General features: G+C 46.9%; 1 protein-coding gene across 1 annotated transcript in view; it reads left to right on the forward strand.

Annotated features, from left to right (window-relative positions):
• Positions 1–18,695, forward strand: part of LOC102179319 — a 37,418-nt gene extending 18,723 nt beyond the window's left edge. Inside the window, 6 exon segments of the mRNA XM_013962506.2 lie at positions 4,404–4,503; positions 4,830–5,011; positions 6,209–6,383; positions 16,754–16,856; positions 18,228–18,364; positions 18,367–18,695. Coding sequence (XP_013817960.1) covers positions 4,404–4,503; positions 4,830–5,011; positions 6,209–6,383; positions 16,754–16,856; positions 18,228–18,364; positions 18,367–18,593 — 924 coding nt within the window. The 3' untranslated portion in view covers positions 18,594–18,695.

The following is a 19,999-nucleotide window of genomic DNA, read 5'->3' on the forward strand; positions in this document are numbered from 1 at the left end:
GGAAAATACTTAAACAGCCAGCCGGCTCTGAGTGCCTATCCTCTGGAATTCCTGCATTGCTTTTAAAAGCAACACGGACCCTCTGACAACTGCAGCTCCTGCAATGAAGAGGATAATGTCAATGCCAAAGGAGAGGAAGGCTAATGAGAGCACAGAATTCATTTGCTTTTGCAGCATCTGTTGAGCTCAGAGGTATTTCCAGACACAAATTTACACAGTATGCTGATCTCTGAGCAGCCAGTAGACAGGTCTGTGAGGAGGAGAGGAGGAAAAGAGCTTTGGGCAAGGCTTAATTTTATAAAGCACAGAGATGTAGAGCAAGAGAACATTACTTTGAGACACAACCATTTCCAATGAAGTGCCCAAAGGGGATATGTGAAATTTTCATTACATTTAAAGCTGTTTAAAAAAAAAAAAAAAAAAAAAACAACTAAGGAGCTCTATCTTCTGAAGGAAGAAAGAAAATGGGTGGAATTTAGATATGTCTTTTTCCGATCCCCTTCCATTACAGACCTAAAGTCACTTTTTAGTTTAGAAATATGTAATATGTAATATGCATAACTTGGCTTGATGAAAAAATGTGATGCTTTGGTACATTTAGAGTATATGCCTCAAAACTGCAGGCAATTTTTAAAATCAAATTTGTCTTTTGAAGAAACATCTAATAGAAAAAAAGCTCAAATCTCAGCTTCTTACTGCCTTCCTGACTCATCCTCGTCTCTGTGTCCTAGAATTTTCTCGATAGGTGCTCTGTGCTTTCTCATGAACAGCACTCTGCTCAAGCCTTTTTGATAGAACTTACTGCTTGGAAAGTCTCAGTTTATATGCCAACCTCCCTCTCTCAAAGCAATATTGAGAACAGCAGCTTTGTTCTGATGTTCTCTAACCCCAGGCATCCCCGACCACACACATCATCTCCTTACCCACCTTGTGATGTTGATATTCCCTTCTGTTCTGACCTTGGCACTCTTCTCATGTGTGTGTGTGTGTGTGCTAAGTCACTTCAGTCGTGTCTGACTCTTTGCAACCCTATGGACTATAGCCTGCCAGGCTCCTCTGTCCATGGGATTCTCCTCACAAGAATACTGGAGTGGGTTGCCATGCCCTCCTCCAGGGGATCTTCCCTATGCAAGGATGGAACCTCTGTCTCTTGTGGCTCCAGCATTGCAGGAGGTTTCTTTACCACTGAACCACTAGGGAAGCCCAGACTCTTATGCAACCTACTTATTCAGCTTGAGCAACTTCACCCAGGTTCTTGGTTTTAACTGCTACCTACATGCAGATAATTCAACTACTTTCCTTCATTCCAGATTTTTGTCTTGAGCTCCAGATGCACAAAACCTGGGATGGACTGTGGTGGCCCTCCTAAATGCAATAAATCCAAATGCTATTTTCTTTCCCCTTAAATGTGCCTCCTGGCTTATGGTCCACTTAAAAGAACTGGTGCAACAATTACCCTTATTATATAAGTCAAACTTACGAGTCATTCTGACCCTCTTCTTTCACCTATATCAGATCTGAAGGTTCTTCCCACTCCCCCACCTTGCTATGAAAGCACTCAAGCTCATTTGCATGATACATAAGCCTGGTGGCAAGGCCAATAAATAGTCAACAACTAGCTGGGGTGCGTTCCTATTTGTAGCATTTGCCAACAACCATGGTGGAAATACTCCTGTCATAAATGGCTTCAAGCTACCATTGTAATGTCACTAAATACAAGGAAACTGGGAAGAAATGGCCAGTATCAGGCTGTTATATAGTATATACACCATATAGAGACAATAACCATAAACATCCTCAAAAAAAATAAGTAGTAGTAAAATGTAGCAAAATAAATTAGGAAGTGATCCATTTTGAGTATTTAACCTGCAATATAATGAATTTAAAAGTAAGATTACATAATTTAAGTGCTTATAATGGCTGAGTTTAACAACTGGCTTTCAAAATTCCTGAAAATTTAACCATGGACACACTTGCAAGCACACTCCTTTGTAATCTGGAGCCTGTCTGCCATTCCAGCTTTATTTCTATGCGTATCTTCCCTTTAACCCTATGTTTTGTTGATACTAGATCATGTTCGCCTTCTCAAATAAGCTGTCCTTGCCAGCAACACCTTCTGTATCCTTCCTGCTTCATCCCATCCACTAGGCAAACACCTACTCATCTTTGGAGACTTAAAGTCATCTCACTTATAAATCTTTTCACTAATCTACCTTCTTCCTCCAGATACAAATGTACCTGAGGACTTTGCGCATATTTTAAGCATAACCCTTGATTGGCATCTATGATTTACAAGTTTAACTTTGCTGCTAGACCATGTTGCCATGTCTCATTTTTTAAAAATCTCAGATACATAGGCCTTTTTAAAAAGTTGTAGAAAAAATTAACTATAATATCTGTAGCCACTCAGTAAATAGAGGATTGAGCCAATTTCTGGTGCCACCACCCAGGGGATTGTGTTTTTGTTTTTTTTTCCCTCTGAAGATTTCCTGTGGGTTTCTGGACATTTCTAACTTATGCCTTGTTTGGGTTCCTCTCTTTACCATTATATCCTCTCCAGAACCATGATTTCAATCATTCACATATTTTGTTACAGTGGCAAAAGCATCTTTGGGTATAAAAGATCTGCAAAACACAGTCTGAAAAAAAAGACAAATGTACATCTTTTAGAATTGTTTCTGCTTTTATATAACAAACCAAATCTTCCTTAGAGTAATTCCAGCTACACAGGAAATAACATGCTTTCTGTTTGGGCTTTTATTTCCTTAGTCCCAGGTTAGAACTGACCATATTGCTTCCACCCAAGACGCAACTGACTGACTTCCAAAATTCAGCGGACACCTTCCCTGCTAGAGACTTGCCCCTGAGCTTCTAGTCTCTGAAGCCAGTCTGCTGCCTTTAAAGCTTCTTCAATTGAGGAGTCCATGCAGCCTCCAGACCTGTGATTGTCAGACCTTCTCAAGCCTTTTTTTAACCTACTTCTCTCCTCAAACAACCGTTCTCTTCTCTCACAACCATTTGTTTTTCACAGGGTTCTCTCTCCTACTCCTTCAGCTACTGGCCAGTAAGCCTTTTCTCAAGCAAACCACCCACATAACTATGAAGTAATTAGATTTTCACGAGTCCAGGCCCCAGCTGGCAGGAGATTTTTCTCAGTACATGTATTGTTTGAGGTCATTTCCTGCACAGCTTCAAATCAATTTCCCACAGGGACAAAGATCACTATCCCATGTGCTAGACTTGTTTTATCTAATGTTCTGAGTCAACTAATCAATCTATTCCAGAGGAAAATTTTATATTTTATTTCTCTCCAACACAGTACTTGACACAGTTAAATACTAAAAAAAAAAAAAAAAATTGTTGTTGAATAAACCAAAGAAAATTTGTGATGTTTTTCCCATGAAAAGTACCCAGACTTACATAACACCAATAAGACTTAATTTTTTTTTTTTTTTTTTTTTTGGCCGCATCTTCCTGCATACAGGATCTTAGCAGTCTTTCAACCAGGGATTGAACCCATATCCCCTTGCAGTGGAAGATATGAGTCTTAACCACTGGACCACCAAGGAAGTCCCAACAAGACTTCACCTTTACCTCCAAGTGGCTTATAGTCTAGAAAGACAAACCACCAAGACCTTCAGCAGTTCTAAAAATTTCAGGCCAACTTAGGTCTGAAGATTTTTCGCAAGGTCTGCTTTGCTCACACCAAATACGCAGTGACCAGTGACAGCGTGTCAGCTGTGCCTTCCTGGTCCTTAATTAAAACAAACAGATGACATCTTTATAGAAACATTTCACTCCAAGAGTTCTTCGTACATTGAGCTCCCTTTAATTCATAAAACGTGTTCTCAGTGTTTTCAGATTTAAAAATCGCATTAAAACGCTATACTCTTTGAATAAGTCAAACTGAGGCACAGCGGTTTCCCACCAGGATGGAAGTTTCTGGATGAAATCCGCCTGGCAGCAGAACAAGCTGAGCGTTGCAGCTCCCAGCCCCGCCCCTCCCGCCCCACCAGACAACTGTTCCCCTCCGGGCAGGGGCAAAGTGGTTTGGCAACTCCTGACAGATGGACAGCTGAGAGAACGGACTCTCCCACAGGCCCCGGCCCCTGCGCAGCTGTGCGCGGGTCCTGTGCGCAACGCCGGCTGTCCCCCGGAGCAGCGGAGAGAATCGTGCGGCTGAGAAAGCAGCTCTCCGCGGGAGGGAGGCGGGCGGGCTTGACTGACACCGGAGAGGGCTGGCTTTTTGGAACGCTCTTAGCAACGGCCCTGGTTTGACCCTCCTCAGCCATGAGAAAATCGAATCAGTGTACCCTTCTCCCAGGCGCTTGTAGCATCAGCAGCGCAACGTCAAGGGGGGCCTTCCTCCCCGCCTGTTAATTACCTGCTCTCTCCCATCTCAGGGTTCCTGCCTTTGCAAAAGTGCCTCTGGGAGGACGGAAGAAACGACTCCCACCCAGCCCCCTTGCTGCCCCGGGGCTTCAGGCTTGACTGTGAGTCCTGGTGCGTCGTTTCGTCTTATTGATAGGCGGGACTGAGAGGTGGCATCCAGTCCCCCACTCCCCAGCCCCCACTCGTCAACCCCCACCCCACTCGGACCGACAGGGGCTTTATTCTAAGAGTCACTGGCGCGTGGCTGCGCTTTCTCTCCCGTTTGTAGGTGAAACCCCAGTGACTTCATTGGCTCCTTGATTTAAACCACGCCCGGCTCTCTGCCCGCTTTGCTGCTGCCGGGCCAGGCGGCTCAGCCACATCCCAGCCCCGGGTGCAGAGAGCCGAGCGGCTGCTCTATTGTGTGGATGCCTCGCGTGTCCTCTCTTCTCTTCCAGAGATGGCTAACAGGGGCCCGAGCTACGGCTTAAGCCGAGAGGTGCAGGAGAAGATCGAGCAGAAGTACGACGCGGACCTGGAGAACAAGCTGGTGGACTGGATCATCCTGCAGTGCGCCGAGGACATAGAGCACCCGCCCCCGGGCAGAGCCCATTTTCAGAAATGGTTGATGGACGGAACGGTAAGGACTGGCAGCGATCCTAGTGAATGAGGGCGAGCGGTGGGCAGGGAAGCCCTCCAGGGTCTCCTCTTTTGACGCGAGGCTGGCTGCCGGAGGAGCTGCGGCTGCCAAGCTCTTGTCTCGTGGGGAGGGAGATGGGAATGCCTTTATCTCTTCGGGGATGGACGATCTGGGCTCTCTGCTAGAATTCCCTCGCTAGATTAGAGGACCCTCCGCCCATCCCGGACATCACAGCTTGCTTCTGAGTTGCTGGCAGATTGGAAGCCCTTTTGCTCTTTCCAGCGAGAGTAGAGATAAGTATTTCCTTGAGATCTTTCCAGCCTTCTTGGTGCATCAGCTCCTGGAAGGGAGATGGGGCGGGTCGGGGTGGGGGGATTCCTTCCCCCAGGAATAATAGGTTGGTTACATAGTAAAACAAAGGAAGGGATGGAGGAGTAGGACTCACCACCTTCCCATTCTTCCTGGAGCTATCCGCCTTGGGGATGCTCAGTGCCTGTCTGTTGAATGGGTGGGTTCTCATGAAACTGAAGGGAATCCTTATCTGATAACTGCTTTTCTAAGGAGATGCTGCTGTGTATTTGGGTGGATGGGGACCACAGGCTCTGCTGATGCCAACAAGCCGGTCTTTTCCCACAGGCTGTGATTTACTGTTACATAACTGCTGTCCCAGGCTTCTGTTGGGTTCTGCCCAACGCTTTGGTTATAGGTATCTGGGGGGAGCCACCCAGTTTGGTTCCTTTACATATCATTAGCCCTTATCTGATGCATTATTGAAGCCTGATTCTGATCTGCCCTTTGATGGAAGAAATAATACTGTATCGTTCAACCTCTCTGGAAGCCACTAACTCATCCCTCCATTGAAAGCTGGAAATCGTGACTGCATCACTGCACACATTCCCTCTCTAAACATTCTTTCCTTCACCCAGAAAAAGGAAGGGAGGAGTTAGGAGGGAAGATGGTTCCCAGGCTACCGGCCTCACCATGGTCAGGAGCAGCCAAGGATGGGTTTTGGGGATTCAGTGTGGGAGCCTGGTCACCCAGCTCAGAGCCCATGCCTTTCTGGGGTGCCAGATTGGCCCAGGCCCAAACCTGTAGTCTGTGCCCTGTGGGGGCCAGGATTCACTTTGCATTTAGGGACTAGTAAATACAAAGGGAAACACTGATTCTGTCTCCCACCCCCACCGTTTCCCTCCTCAGGTGTTGTGCAAGCTGATAAACAGTTTATACCCACCAGGACAAGAGCCCATTCCCAAGATCTCAGAGTCCAAGATGGCTTTTAAGCAGATGGAGCAGATCTCCCAGTTCCTAAAAGCTGCGGAGATCTATGGTGTCAGGACCACCGACATTTTTCAGACCGTGGATCTGTGGGAAGGTAAACAGCTTTCTCATGCCTTCGGCTCATTCTCCCCTCCCCCCAGCCTCTTGCTTTTCTCTTTGTGAAACCTGCCCACAGTGTTCTTCCGTGTGCTCCCATGCGTGTGTGCGCATGTGATTTGAGTGTGTGAGAGGATTATCAGCTGTCACCAGGCGCACTGTTTGCCTCCTACTTTGTGATATTCTATTCCAAGTGTTCCTCCTCTAAGGAACACACACCTCGGGACACAGCAGGGACCCAGCAAACTAAAGGCATAAACAGAAGCCTCTGTGGAGGGGAAGCTAAAAAGGCTGCATGGATGCCTCTTGTTTCTCTTACTCCTCCCACAACGTAATTTTCTCTACAAATGATAGCTCCTGGAGGGGATGGGGGTCGGCAAGGATGCTTCTGACTCACCAGCAGCCAGGGTTATAGACAAAGCTGCCTGGTGCAATTTTGTCATTCAATCTGAGAAATAATAGCACCCCAGCCTTTTATTAAATGATTACCTGGGAGGTTGATGACTGTAACTTCCAGATGTGTATTTGCTCAGAGACAGTGACAAATGATTTTTTTCTTTTATAGTTGTGAATTGATTTAAGAAATCTAACAAGGCATGAAAAGGAAATCAAGTTTCTAGACATATTTATCAATCCACCACCATTGGGGAAAGTGATGTGGATGGCGATCCCACCAGAATGTGGGACCCATGGTCATAGGGCTCAGAGTCCCCTGGAGCCAAGTGTACACTTCCATCCAAGCATGTTTTTCCACAGCAGGCCTGCCGCGGTGGGGAGAGGGAGGAACTTGTGTGAGCAGGGCTACCAGGTTGATGCTTCGCTCTCACACTCAGTCAGTGGTTCAACCAACAGCACACTCAGGGCAGTGACCCAGGTGGCTCTGCTGACAATGAGAATGGACAGACTTTCCTGGGATCAGGAGACAATGGTATGTGAAGGGGTATTCAGATGATGGTTGAACCATATTTCTAGCAGAGGACCATTCTATTAAACACCTTATAAAGAAGCAATTGCCTCCTTAATCCTCACCCCCCAACACACACCCTGTCTCCATGTCGTGCAGAGAACTGGCATTTCCTGTTTCCTCCACCAATAAGTACTTAAAAATCCTAAGATGCCCATCAGTTTATCAGTCATGTTTTGCTATTATTTAGAAGCTCAGATATTCAGACCTTCGGGCCAGACCATTGAACCTCATGGACACTAGCCTCCAAATCCCCACAGAATGTCATCATTGAGCTTTAGTCCCTGCTTTATAGGTCAAAACTATGCTGATTTTTCCTTGCTAATAGTACCTATTGCTTATCAATATTTTCCTCAACACTAGGCACGGTACTATTGCCGTTCTGCATCATACCAATCAGTTCTCCTAACAGTTCCAGGAGAAGGGGTGTTGTCGTATGATTGGCTAGTAATTAGCAGAGCCAGGACTCAAACCCAGGTTCTGCGATGTCAGAGAGCAGGGCCTTCACTCGTCTGCGTGCCGTGATTTAGCCAGCATGCTATTTCCTTCCCCCACACCACGAGTGTGCTGTTGAGTCATAACCGTGAGTGAGGAGACGAGGAGGAGAGGGAGTATGATTCAGGGCTGTGTGGGACGGAAGGTGAGAGCCCCTGTGCTGGCAGGTTTGTGTGAATTGAAGGGGTCCCAGTGAGTCCCCCCACCCCACGGAGTACAGGAAGTAGATAGGATAAGGAAGAAACTGGGAGGGCTGGGGGAGGCGGGGAGCCCGAGGGTGCTTTTCTGTGCTGAGGAGGAGGCTTTGCTTGTCTTTCCTCTTTTCCAAAGACCACACAGGTGAACTTTAGGCACAGGAGGTGCTAGCAGTGAGGGGGAGGAGGACAGGGGGCAAAGGTTCCCTGATAAGTACAATAGATGGTGATGACACTAGAGCTCACCCACAATTACTTATGTATATTGTACTACCTGCCCCAACCCTGGGCATCAGCTAGCTCTCAGGGAAGAAGGAAGTTGAAGAGCATCAGTGTGACAGTGGGCGCCTGAGATGGGGTAGTGGAAGGGTGGGCTCCAAGGCAGGGTGATACTCCTAGAGAAAAGGGGCAAAGCAGACACTCTAAGGTGGACAAGTGGGCTCCCAGGGCAAAAGAAGGGGCTGTAAAGGAAATAAGGAAGGCAACTGATTACTGCCAGGGTGCTGTGGCTGAGATGCTGTAGTCAGGAGAGCTGGCATAGAACAGATACTTCAAAGTGTCTAGAGGCTCCAGGGCCTGGTGGGCCCCTCCATGGAGGGACAATTCAGGACTGAGTTTGGGAGATTCATTCTGTTTGCTAGAAGGGATACTTGATATCCCCAAGGAGCCCTGTCTGCAGCTTGGGCTGGTTACCATACAATGGAGCCAGAGGCAGGAAAGTGGGTTGCTTTGAGCAGAGATGGGGGAGCGATGTGGCCCTGGGTGAGTCCAGGAGTGAAACCCATGGAATAGCAGCACCGACAAGCGCAAGGCTGGATCCTTCTGCCAGAGCTGCTGGTCCCCTGCGAGTCTGGGGATGAGTAAGCTGGCGTCTAAGGGATGCCGCTGGGCAGGCTGGCAGGTGTCGATGTGCCTATGTGCGTGAGAGGCTGTCCATGTTTGTGTGCTCAGCTATTGGACTGGCCATCCCCTTAGCTTAGTTTCACATTCTTCTTGCTCTTCTGCACCAGGCCTGTGGCTTTGACGCTGTCATCAAATTTCACATTACTCACATTCACTCCTGATTCCACGCATTGTGGTCATGGTAGCTGTGGCTCCGAGGGGCCAGCCCTCCTTGCCTGGGTACTTCTCTTCCTTGTCTGCAGGCACTTTATACTTGACAGCTCTCAGTCCCTTGTCTCCCCTGCTTGGCATCTTCCTAAGTAAGGCTCTGCTTGCCCATGGCTGCCCAATGACTCTGTGCTGCTCTTATGTCGCAGACGAATAAAGCCGCAGGAGCCCAAAGCTTGCCAAATGTCTTCTCTTTTAGCTTCAGTTGTTTAGACAAGCAGACGCCCCAGAGGTATCCTCTATCTTGAAACCCCTTTTAGATACAAGGTGGAATGTTTGGAATGGATTTGGGGGCAACCAGAATAAAAGGTTCAAGGCCTTAAGAAGGAACCCAGGGCTGAATGGTCTAAAAAAACAACCCAACTACAGAGATATAGATAAGGTTACTGGAGTTCCCCCTGAAGGAAGCTGGGTGACCTGTTCCTTTCAGTGGTAGAGGAGCAGTGAAGGCAGCTTAGAGCCATGGAAGGAGAGGTCTTTCTCATGGATGGGAGAAGGTGGATGCCTGGCAGGTTTGGGATTCACCCTGGGTCCCTGGAAAGGACAGGTGGAGCCATCTCAGTAGTGACTCAGGAGAGCAATGGAGGTTAGTTTTCAGCATCTCTTCTGTGGAGGGAAAGAGAGAAGGAGAGAAAGAAAGGAGCCAGAAAAGGAGGGGTGTCTGTGTGTGTAAGAGATAATGCATGAGAGCAAGTGAGTGTGCTGGTCACAAAGCGTGCAAAGAAATGTCACCCTGGAGGGTAGGAGAGTGCAGGCCCCTAAGTCAAAAATTAGACCACCAGATTCAAACCTCTGCTCCACCATTTACCAATGAGCTTTTCTAAGCTTCTATTTTCTCACTTGTAAAATGGGAATAATAGTGTCTGTTTCGCAGGGTTGGTGTAAGTTGTCAATGAGACAATGCATTAAAAGTGCTTAGCACAGTGCTTCTACTGTGGAAGAGTAGACCATAAAATATGATAGCAATTTTCAAGTTACTATTATCATTGTCTCTTTAAAAAGACTAATAGAAAGTGAGGGCAGCAGGAGCAAGGCTGGGAAGGGTACATGTTCTGTCTGGAATGAATGGACTTCATTAAGAGCCTCACACAGCAGCTGGTAGGGTTGCCTGGAAGACCTTTTCTCTCTCTGTCATCTCCAGTGGCTTCACCTCTGGCCATTCTCCAAAACGAGGGGCCGTCTTTTGGGTCTCTTTATTGACTTTTTCTCACCTCTACGGTCATTAGCCTTCTTGTTTTTCCCCATGATATAGTATTGCTTTGCCTATTCCAAACCGAGGGGTCTTGATACTATGGGAAGAGCGTGAGTTTTAGTGTCATGCTCCAGACCTTGCTTAGACTGCTTAGTTTCTCAGAGGCTCAGTTCCCTTCTCTGTAATCAGCTCTCCCCTTGTAGGATTCTTGCAAAGATTAAATGTGTAAAATGCCTAGCGCAATGCCTGGCTAAGAGACACCTAATAAACGTTGGTTTTTTCCCCTCTGTTGTCAGTCCATCAGTAAATATCCTTTTTGGTTCCCATGTATAACCAGGCAATGAATATTAGACACCTAGAATTCTAGAATGTCAGAGGAGGCAAGACTCAAAGATCAGTCACATCTGATTGCTCTTCCCCATAATCCTACTGATGAGGGTCTGGGACACATGGCTTTATGCCATCTTCGTGTTCCCCTCCTTGATGACTGAGTGTCGGCGAGGTTTATACTGGGGGTGGAGTGCCTGGAATATATTCCAAATATGGAGCCGTATATGTTCTCTGGGAGGAGTCACTATATGTGTCATTCCTCAATAGCAAGAAAAGATGAGACTTTTCACCAGTCTGAGAGCTGTTCGGGGACACTGTACGGTACCCATAGTGACTTGAGACATTACAGAAATGCCTGCTGCTTGAAGCCTCCTTTCCTTTCAGAGCAGCCGTTACTGCATTTACTCCAAGCACTGCTCACTCTGGTGTTTGGCGGGCTCTTCCTTTAGCAGCGGTCCTTCAGCTGCAGTGTGCACCAGAGAGAACCTCCTGTTAGGCTTGTGAAAACCCAGATTACTAGACCTCAGCCCCAGAGTTTTGGAGGTATTAAGTCCGGGGTGGGGCCTAGGGGTTTGCATTTCTTACCCATTCACAGGTGATCCTGCTTCTGCTGGTCTGGGAACTCCACTCTGAGAACCACTGCCCTACAGAATTTCTCAGGGAGGCAAGGAGCCCAAACTACCCTCTGACGCTTCCCCCTGGTCTAAAGCAATAGTTTTCTACCTTGAGTGCAGAATTGAGGGTTATGCCTAAATTATTACTCAGGAAAATAAGAAATGTTTTTTTTCATCCACTGACTGCTTTCTCTATAAGTCCCAAAAAGATTGGAAAAAAAAAAAACAAAAAAGCACCCAGTATTCTAAGAGCAACAAGGTGGAGTCAAGAATACGTAAAATAAAAGTAATTCCAAAGTAAGAGCTTTGAATGTAAGACTGAGTATTAGTATTGAAAGCAGAGTATCCAACCTGACTATACCTGCCCAGATGACTCCTCTGGCCTTGTTTCTTTCTGTTTAACTTTTTACTTTTTTCTACCCAAAGACATGCGTAACAGAATGACAATAATTTTTTAAATTAAAGGAACAGAATCCTTGTTCAGGTATCTTTTCGGTAAAAGCCTTCAAACGCTATGGGCACTGGGGTTCCTTATAATGTAGAACCCTTGGTCCGCCCCCCTCCCCTGGACATGATCCTTTAATTGCTGGAGTGTAAGACCATACCGGGGAGACACTGCGCTGTGATAAAGCAGTAAACAGGGGACAGAGTGCTGTCACGTAAGTTGCTTTAAGAGATTCTGACAAGGAAAGCTACCTCGCCACCATCTCTTTTTATAATTGCAAGTCTAATATTAGTTTTCCCGATGACAGGGGGCTGGAAGGGCTCAGGAGCCTGATTAAAATCCTGAGCTGTTACTGTAAACGTGGCCCCTCTCTTTTGTGTATCACTTTCCTTCTGCGGCCAGGGGTCTCAGATCACCACCTGGACTCTGAGCTTCGCTGGTGGCTCAGCCGGGAAAGAATCTCCCTGCAATGCAGGAGACTCAGGTTCAATCCCTGGGTCAGGAAGGTCCCCTGAAGAAGGAAATGGCAACCTACTCCAGTGTTTTTGCCTGGGAAAATCCCATGGACAGAGGAGCGTGGAGGGCTACAGTCCACAGGGTCGTGAGAGTTGGACACGACTTGGCGACTAAACCACCACCGCCACCTGGACTCAGTTTCATTCATACACTCCCGGCATCGAGAAAAGTCCCAGCACCTAGTTGGTACTTTAGAACCATTCTCCTCCTCCCCCTTCTTCCTCTTTCACCCTCTTTTTCTTGGAGAAATAGCCTTGAACAGCAATTTCAAGCTGTCTTGTCAAAATGTCTAGGGGTAGTTTTCAGGAAGCAAAGCAATTCCAAGCTTCTGAGGTTCAGAGCAGCCTCCCCAATGTTTAACTATTGATGTTACTTCTGACTTTGTGGAGAGTATCTCTGAAGGAAGCAGTTATTGCTTACCAACTTTAATTTAGTACCTACCACATATCAGACATTGGGATGTTTTTAAAAATTAAAAAAAATATAGTATTGGGAGCAATGCTTGCATGTCCATCTGGCTGCATCAGAATCATCACAGGAGATTGTCCCAGGATGTGAATTTTCAAGATCCTCAGGTAATTCTGATAATCGGTCTAGTTAGGAGTCACCAGATGAAACCCATGTTTCTTAAATTTGTCTGATGGCATGAATCATATGGAAAGATTATTAAAAATACAAACTCCCAGGCCCCACCCAGGACTGCCAGATCAGTCCCTCCAGGGAATGACCTCAAATTACATATATTTTTTAAAGAAAGTCAGGAAATTTTTATATTTTTCAAGTGATCCCGCAGCCCCATCCGATAAATAATTCCAGAAGCTTGGGAAACTATGTCCTAGAGCAGGCTGGGTTCTAGGCAGATGGATGTGCAGTTGTGATTCAGCAGTTTAGCTTTTACTGCTTTATAACTGGCTCACTTCACAGATCTTTCCTAACCTCACTGCTCTTTCAAACATTTCAGTGTTTGACTCTCAGTGACAGGAATCAACCTCCAAAAACAGCTCCCTTCTACCCAATAGCACTTCATCTGAGCTTCTGAACTGGCAAGAGAAATGAGGCTGGAATAGAGGCTTTCTTCCCATTCTGTTCACCCAAAATAGTAGAATTCTTTCCAAAGTGTGCCTTTTAGAAAATAAAATAGACATGAACTGGTTACAGAAGGCAGATTTCTGTTCATTTATATTACTTAATCTTGACAGTAATTATTTTGACTTGATCTGTAAACTGGTGGGGATCTCTGGGCCCCCAACTGCTTTCTTTTGCTTTAATCTGACTAGGGTTGAGAAATTATTCCAAACAAAACAAAGATTTGAGGTCATTTGAAATTTGTGCCCCAGATTTTATGGGGATTTTGTGCCTGTGGGAGATGGCAGTGTGGTCTCCTAGACTGTTTGTGGGCTTTGCCTTCAGACAGACCTCAGTTAGAGCTTGGCCCTGATTTACTTGTTGGGTAGCTCTGGCAAGTTAATTAACTTTCCTAAGTTTAATTTTTCCATCCACCTGTTGGGAGGAATCATACCAAGTCCATGGGGGCCAGTGAAACTGTTAGTCGCTGAGTTGTGTCTGACTCTGTGACTTCACGGACTATAGCCCGGCAGACTCCTCTGTCCATGGAATTCTCTAGGCAAGAATACTGGAGTGTGTAGCCATGCACTTCTCCAGGGGATCTTCCCGACCCAGGGATTGAACCCCAGTGTCCTGCATTGCAGGCAGATTCTTTTCCGTCTGAGTCACCGCTTCACAGATGGCTCTAGTGGTAAAGAATCCGCCAGCCAATACAGGAGATGTAAGAGACATGGGTTCAATCCCTGGGTTGGGAAGATCCCCAGGAGGAGGTCATGGCAATCCATTACAGTATTCTTGCCCAGAGAATCTCATGGTCTGAGGAGCCTGGTGGGCTATGGTCTGTAGGGTCACAAAGAGTTGGACATGACTAAAACGACTTAGCAGCAACAGCTACGAAATGGAGGTCACAATCACATATAATGAAGTGTTTTTGAATTGAAAGTTGCTCAGTTATGTTTGACTCTGTGACCCCATGGACTATAGCCTGCCAGGGTCCTCTGTCCACGGGATTCTCCAGGCCAGAATACTGGAGTGGGTTGCTATTTCCTTCTCCAGGGGGTCTTCTGACCCAGATATCAAACCCAGGTCTCCCGCATTGCAGGCGGATTCTTTACCAGCTGAGTCACAAGGGAAGCCCACGATACTGGAGTGGGTAGCCTATCCCTTCTCCAGGGTGTCTTCCTGACCCAGGGATTGAACCCAGGTCTCCCACATTACAGGCATATTCTTTACCATCTCAGCTACCAGGGAAACCAATAAAGTGTTTAGCCTATCATTTGTAACAGATCTCTTGTCTCTGGACCTTTCTTTTTTTAAAAAAGTTTTTCCAGTTTTTCCCTGTCTAATGCCTGTTTACCCAGCTTCTTCTGCCCAATCACGCAATTTCTTCCTTTCGGACGCTTCTGGCTTGAGGGTGGGGTGGGATTTATAGGTCTACATTCCTGGATGTCTTCCCCTTGCCCCCAGCTTAGTTCCCTCTCTCCTCCTCTCTGGGCTCATGCAGTGTGTGTGTTAGCCCTATGTGATGGGATGGGGGCTGGGTCTATGGTTTAACAGAGCTTGCTTCCCACCCCTGGCACCAGGGTAGTATCTGTGGCTGCTTGCCAGGTGCCAGGCTCCACATTTTCCCAGATCCTGGACATGCCAGATGTGCTCTTTCCAACCACCAGGCACAGATTTCCGTGTGCTTCCCGTAGAGAGTGGAGATGAGTGATGTACCCAGACCTTCCTAAGCGTCCACGGGCTTCAGTTTCTCGAGGTTCTCTTTAACGGCTCACTGCTTGAAAGCAAGCCCTCTCCCTATCTCCTCCCGCAGTGATCTTTCAGAATATCATCACGACAGTTCTATCAAAAAAAAAAAAAAAAAGTATCCTATGATACAGTGACAGTCACAGAAATGCTTTAAATCTGCGGAAGAGAGGGAACATTCTCATAACCTCTCCTCCATTTCCTCTCTCTGACTTCTAAGTATCCCCTGGGCCCGCCTCCTTCCATCTGCTGCCCAGATCCTGCTTTCTCCACCACCCCAGCTGTTCCTTGCGTCTGGTGTGGGGCTCTCCATTGAGAAAGTTTCATCTCTGTATGTATTATCCATCCCACAGGGCCTCACAATCCAGGAAATCATCCTGTGGTTAATGTGGGCAGTGGAGGAGGGGACGGGGAGAGAGCTGAGGATCCGCTGTCTCTCTCTCCTCTTTAAATAAATGGACATCCTGAACTGGACTTCCTCTGCGGGCCTTAATAGTTTATTTTGTTATAGTTATGCTACATTCTCACTTTTTGTCTGCCTTTCCCCTGCAGTTCTGTATTCCCTGGGGACGAGGCTGCAGCAGCCTGCCCCGGGGAGATTGCAGATGGTTCACTCAGTCTCAAGAGGAACTTTAGTGTCTGCCCTTAACTTTCACAGCCCCCTGCTAGACTGAACACTGCACCTCTCCCCCAGCCTGGGGCTTTAGCTTCTGCACTCCACACTTGTGCCGTACGTATGTCTGTGATCTGGTTCTAAATTGTGGGGCTAAGCACAGTAGCAATTTCCCTTTTCCTTGTCCAGGCCATGTCAGCCGGCTAGAAGCGGGGAGGGAGAAAGGATGGGAAGAGGAGACTGCCTTGTAGGCCAGTTGTCCGCTCCTTGGGTGAAGGGTCAGGGCTCCTTCGGTGACAGTGTGCCCCTTCCCCTTGAGTGAGGGGGCATACCTCTCCTTCACTTTCTCTCAGTCTCTCCTCCTCTCTCCCTCCCTCACTCTCTCTCCTGCAAGCCATTTATTTATTATCTCCATTTAGCTCCTTTCAAGCAGCACAAAATGAAGAGCCTCTCACCACATCACACTGGATGCTCTCTGTGTTGATTTGCTTGTCTTCATCTGCCAGGCCTCCAGCCCAAAGGACCAAGTGAATACTCGATCTGATGCACATGGGTGATTTTAGACCCTTTTAACCCAGATAAAGTAAAAGAAAGAATCCTCCTGGGGTTGGTGCAGTTCATCCATCCAGTCAATATCTTTCCAGTTTCCTTTTCTCTTTTCAGTCCGGAGGAAAATCTCCTGTGCAGATCCCCACGCCAGTCTGCCCACAGCACCTCCTCTCACCACTGCTGTAGAACCCTCAGAGGCTGGGGCCTCTGCTAAGGGCAGGGACCCACCTCTGTCTGCGCTGCTCAGTTATTGGAATGTGTTACGCATGCAAGTGGGAATGGGTTCGAGCCTGGGTGTCTCTGGGCATGCACCACATAAAGAATAGTCAGGAGATTTTTGTTGTTGTTCCTTTCTGAGGAGTTTGGCTGTGGTTGTCTTTGGGCCACTTTGAGGTGTATTTTGTATGCCTCTCTCTCGAGGGTGCTCAACTACAGTTTCCTATGAGAACTTCTTCCCAGAGGACCAGCCCCATCCTCCTTGACTCCTTGGCCCCGACACACGCTTGGCTTTAATCTCTCCATTGGCTTCCAGGAAAGGACATGGCGGCCGTGCAGAGGACCCTGATGGCTCTGGGCAGCGTTGCTGTCACCAAGGATGATGGCTGTTACCGGGGAGAACCGTCCTGGTTTCACAGGTAAAAAAGGCCTTTTCAGTCACACGCTCTCCTCTTCCCTGGGCCGAGGATGATTTTCACAAAAGTGAGCATCTGAAGCCTTGGAGCTCCCCGGAGGCTGTTTGGACACAAAGTCCAGGCTAGGCACAGGCAAACACAGCCCCACAGCTGAATCTCCCAGCACAAGGCTAGACCGACGCTGCCAGTTCAGGTGAATATACCACCAGAGCTCTTCCTGCTTTCCAGATACCTGACCACTGCAGCTCACTGCCCACATTATGTCTCTCCTGAGACGGAGCAGAACTGAATGGCTTTTCTCACATCTGCCTTGATGTCTGAATTTGGTTTTATTGTGAGCCAAGTTGCCCTGAATGTACGTATTTATTTATTTTCCCACGTAATGAAGGGAAAATATGTTTTATTTGTTGGAACCGTCCTGTCCTCCTAGCATATCCATTAATAGCATTCTGTGTCACTCTCAGAGGTGGCCTGAAGTGGATAATAAATTATATCATCGTGTCAGTAAAGGGCCTTTTCCTAAAGAAATTTGTTTTGCTGTTTGTTTGGGGCAGAGATAGGTAGCAAGGGAGCTTAAAGTTAACCCGGTAGCTCAATGGGGGATGAAAAGAGCACATTGTACAGATAATTGACCCTTCATTCCTCTAATCCCCTCTTCTTCTTGACAGTTTAAAAAGGTACCAGCTTGTGTCAATTTAAATGAACCTGGTCTGAAAAGCTCCTAGATATTGCCAGGTAAAACCCTGGTTTCAGCCCCCATTTTGTTAGTAACCTACCGTGGTCTATATGGCCCATAAAACCAGCATTATTTACTACCTGGCTCTTTACTAAAGCTCGCAGACATCTGTCTAGGGGAAGAAATTTCACCTCCTTAACTCACTACATCCCTCAGCGCTAAGGTGGAACGTTCATCCTTGGCCCGATACAGAAAAGGGTTTAGTGGGATTAATGAAATGCTTAATAAAAAGGAACTGATTTTAATTTTCACAAGGGCTTGAGGTAACTGATGAGAGGAGAGACAGGAAAGCTGTCTGAGAGTAAAATCTTCAGAGAAGCAGCACCAGTTCTTTGCTGTGGAAATTCTGGAAATTCACTTGAGGAGTATAGAGGTTGTATATCATAGTAGGGCCCATCTGTGGTAGGGTCCTGGCCCAGGTGGTGCCGTAACCCAGGGTAGGGTCATAGCTCAGCGTAGGGTCATAGCTCAGGGTAGGGTCATAGCTCAGGGTAGAACCATAGTTCTTGGCAGGACTGTGGTTCAGAATAGGGCCTGTCCTTCTAATCGGTGGCCCCCAAAAGAACATGTCTAACTGCATATCTTGGGAAAGTTTTAAAAACGGAATGAAATTGATCCATCTCATTCCCTCTGCCCAGGAAAGCCCAGCAGAATCGGAGAGGATTTTCCGAGGAGCAGCTTCGCCAGGGACAGAACGTAATAGGCCTACAGATGGGCAGCAACAAGGGAGCCTCCCAGGCAGGCATGACCGGGTATGGAATGCCCAGGCAGATCATGTAAGACGCCACGTCCCACAGCCTGTAGCGGGGACGAAAGTGCCGCATCGTGGTCTCTGTGATAAAGAAGTAGTTAGTCACCTTCTGACCTTCTCAAAGCCTCCTGCCCCTGGTTTTTGCAAGTGCTGCGTTTCTGCTGCGAATCCACGTTGCCTACTGCTGCCACCTCCTGTTCATTTAGAACTATGCAAAGACTCCGCTTCCTCTTCCTCAGCTCCTTTGCCCTAGAAGCCTTCGTTTGTCTGATTATTTATTTATTTATTTGCCAAAAATTTCCCTCCTCAACTTACAGAACACACCTAATAAACAAATTAGTCTTGTGTCTTCAAATGTAAAGTTTCTCCTTTGTCTCTAGGGACTTTGCAGGCAGGGCTGGTCATTTCCTTCAAGAAGCCAGCAATATGGAATTAAGCTGTATCTATAGCTGTAGAAATGTAAGTTAACTTTGAGGTAGCCCTTGCAAGGTTATATTGGTCATCTTGACAGTTGCGGTAAAAAGTTTCAGAATAGTTTTGCCCACTCTGACAGCCTGAAGCCAAGAGCTCAAGAACAAGGTCTTTGCCCCCCACATATTTTTTGAGTACCTACCTTATGTTCATTATGCCAGACTCTGGCCAGGGAGTCGGGGGGACGACAGAGAAATGAGCAATCCAAAGCCCCAGTTCTTCAGGTACTCATGTATAGATACCCAGAAAGTATGGAGGGTGTTTATATCAGCTGGATTAGTGATTGAAGAAGAGAACAGTTTTCCCTTCTCTATCAATAATCTTCCTCCCCACAGGCCAGATTCTGGGTCTGATGCAGATATTTATACAGTTTCTTCATCAGCCAGAAGTGATAAGCAATCTACATTGCTCTCTGTAAACATTTGTTTACTGAACACTCTTGAGCTTTGCCCGAGACTGGATCTAGCTAAGATGAGCTGTTTTAAATATTTTTCTCACCCATGAAAGCTTAAGAAGGCAAAGAAACCTCGGGAACCACCAATTCATCTTACTGTTTCCTCCCAGTGAAAAAGGAAAACACTGTGATTCATTTAGTAAAAAAACAAAGTCTTTTACTTATATAATCAATTGTTAACTAACAAGAAAAGGTAAAATTAATGAAACTATAGACAGTGCCACACTCTAGATGCTGGATGATGGTTCATCAGACCATGTTCTTTGCAGTTCTAGGCTTCCATAGAGAGTTCTGCAGGATTTCCATGGGGCTGAAGCGATTCATGGGTCGCAAAGAGTCGGACATGACTGAGCAACTGAACTGAACTGAACTGAAGTGGGGTGGGGAGGAGGCCGAATTCTCGTCCCTGCTCCTTCATGTAGGGCTTTCCCAGGTGGCGCTAGTGGTAAGGAATCTTCCTGCCAGTGCAGGAGATATGAAAGTCACAGGTTCAGTCCCTGGGTTGGGAAGATCCCCTGGAGAAGGAAATGGCAACCCACTCCAGTATTCTTGCCTAGAGAATTCTATGGACAGAGGCGCCTGACAGGTTACAGTCTATGGGGTCGCAAACAGTCAGACATGACTGAGCGACTTTCACTTTCTAAAGGAAATTATCCTGTGGGTCACATAAAGGATCTAATGTACTCTCTAGAAGACCTAGTGACCCTCTGACAACCACTGGTAAGTTGTCCATT

This window comes from Capra hircus, chromosome 1 (assembly GCF_001704415.2).
Source record: "Capra hircus breed San Clemente chromosome 1, ASM170441v1, whole genome shotgun sequence".
NCBI lineage: Eukaryota > Metazoa > Chordata > Mammalia > Artiodactyla > Bovidae > Capra > Capra hircus.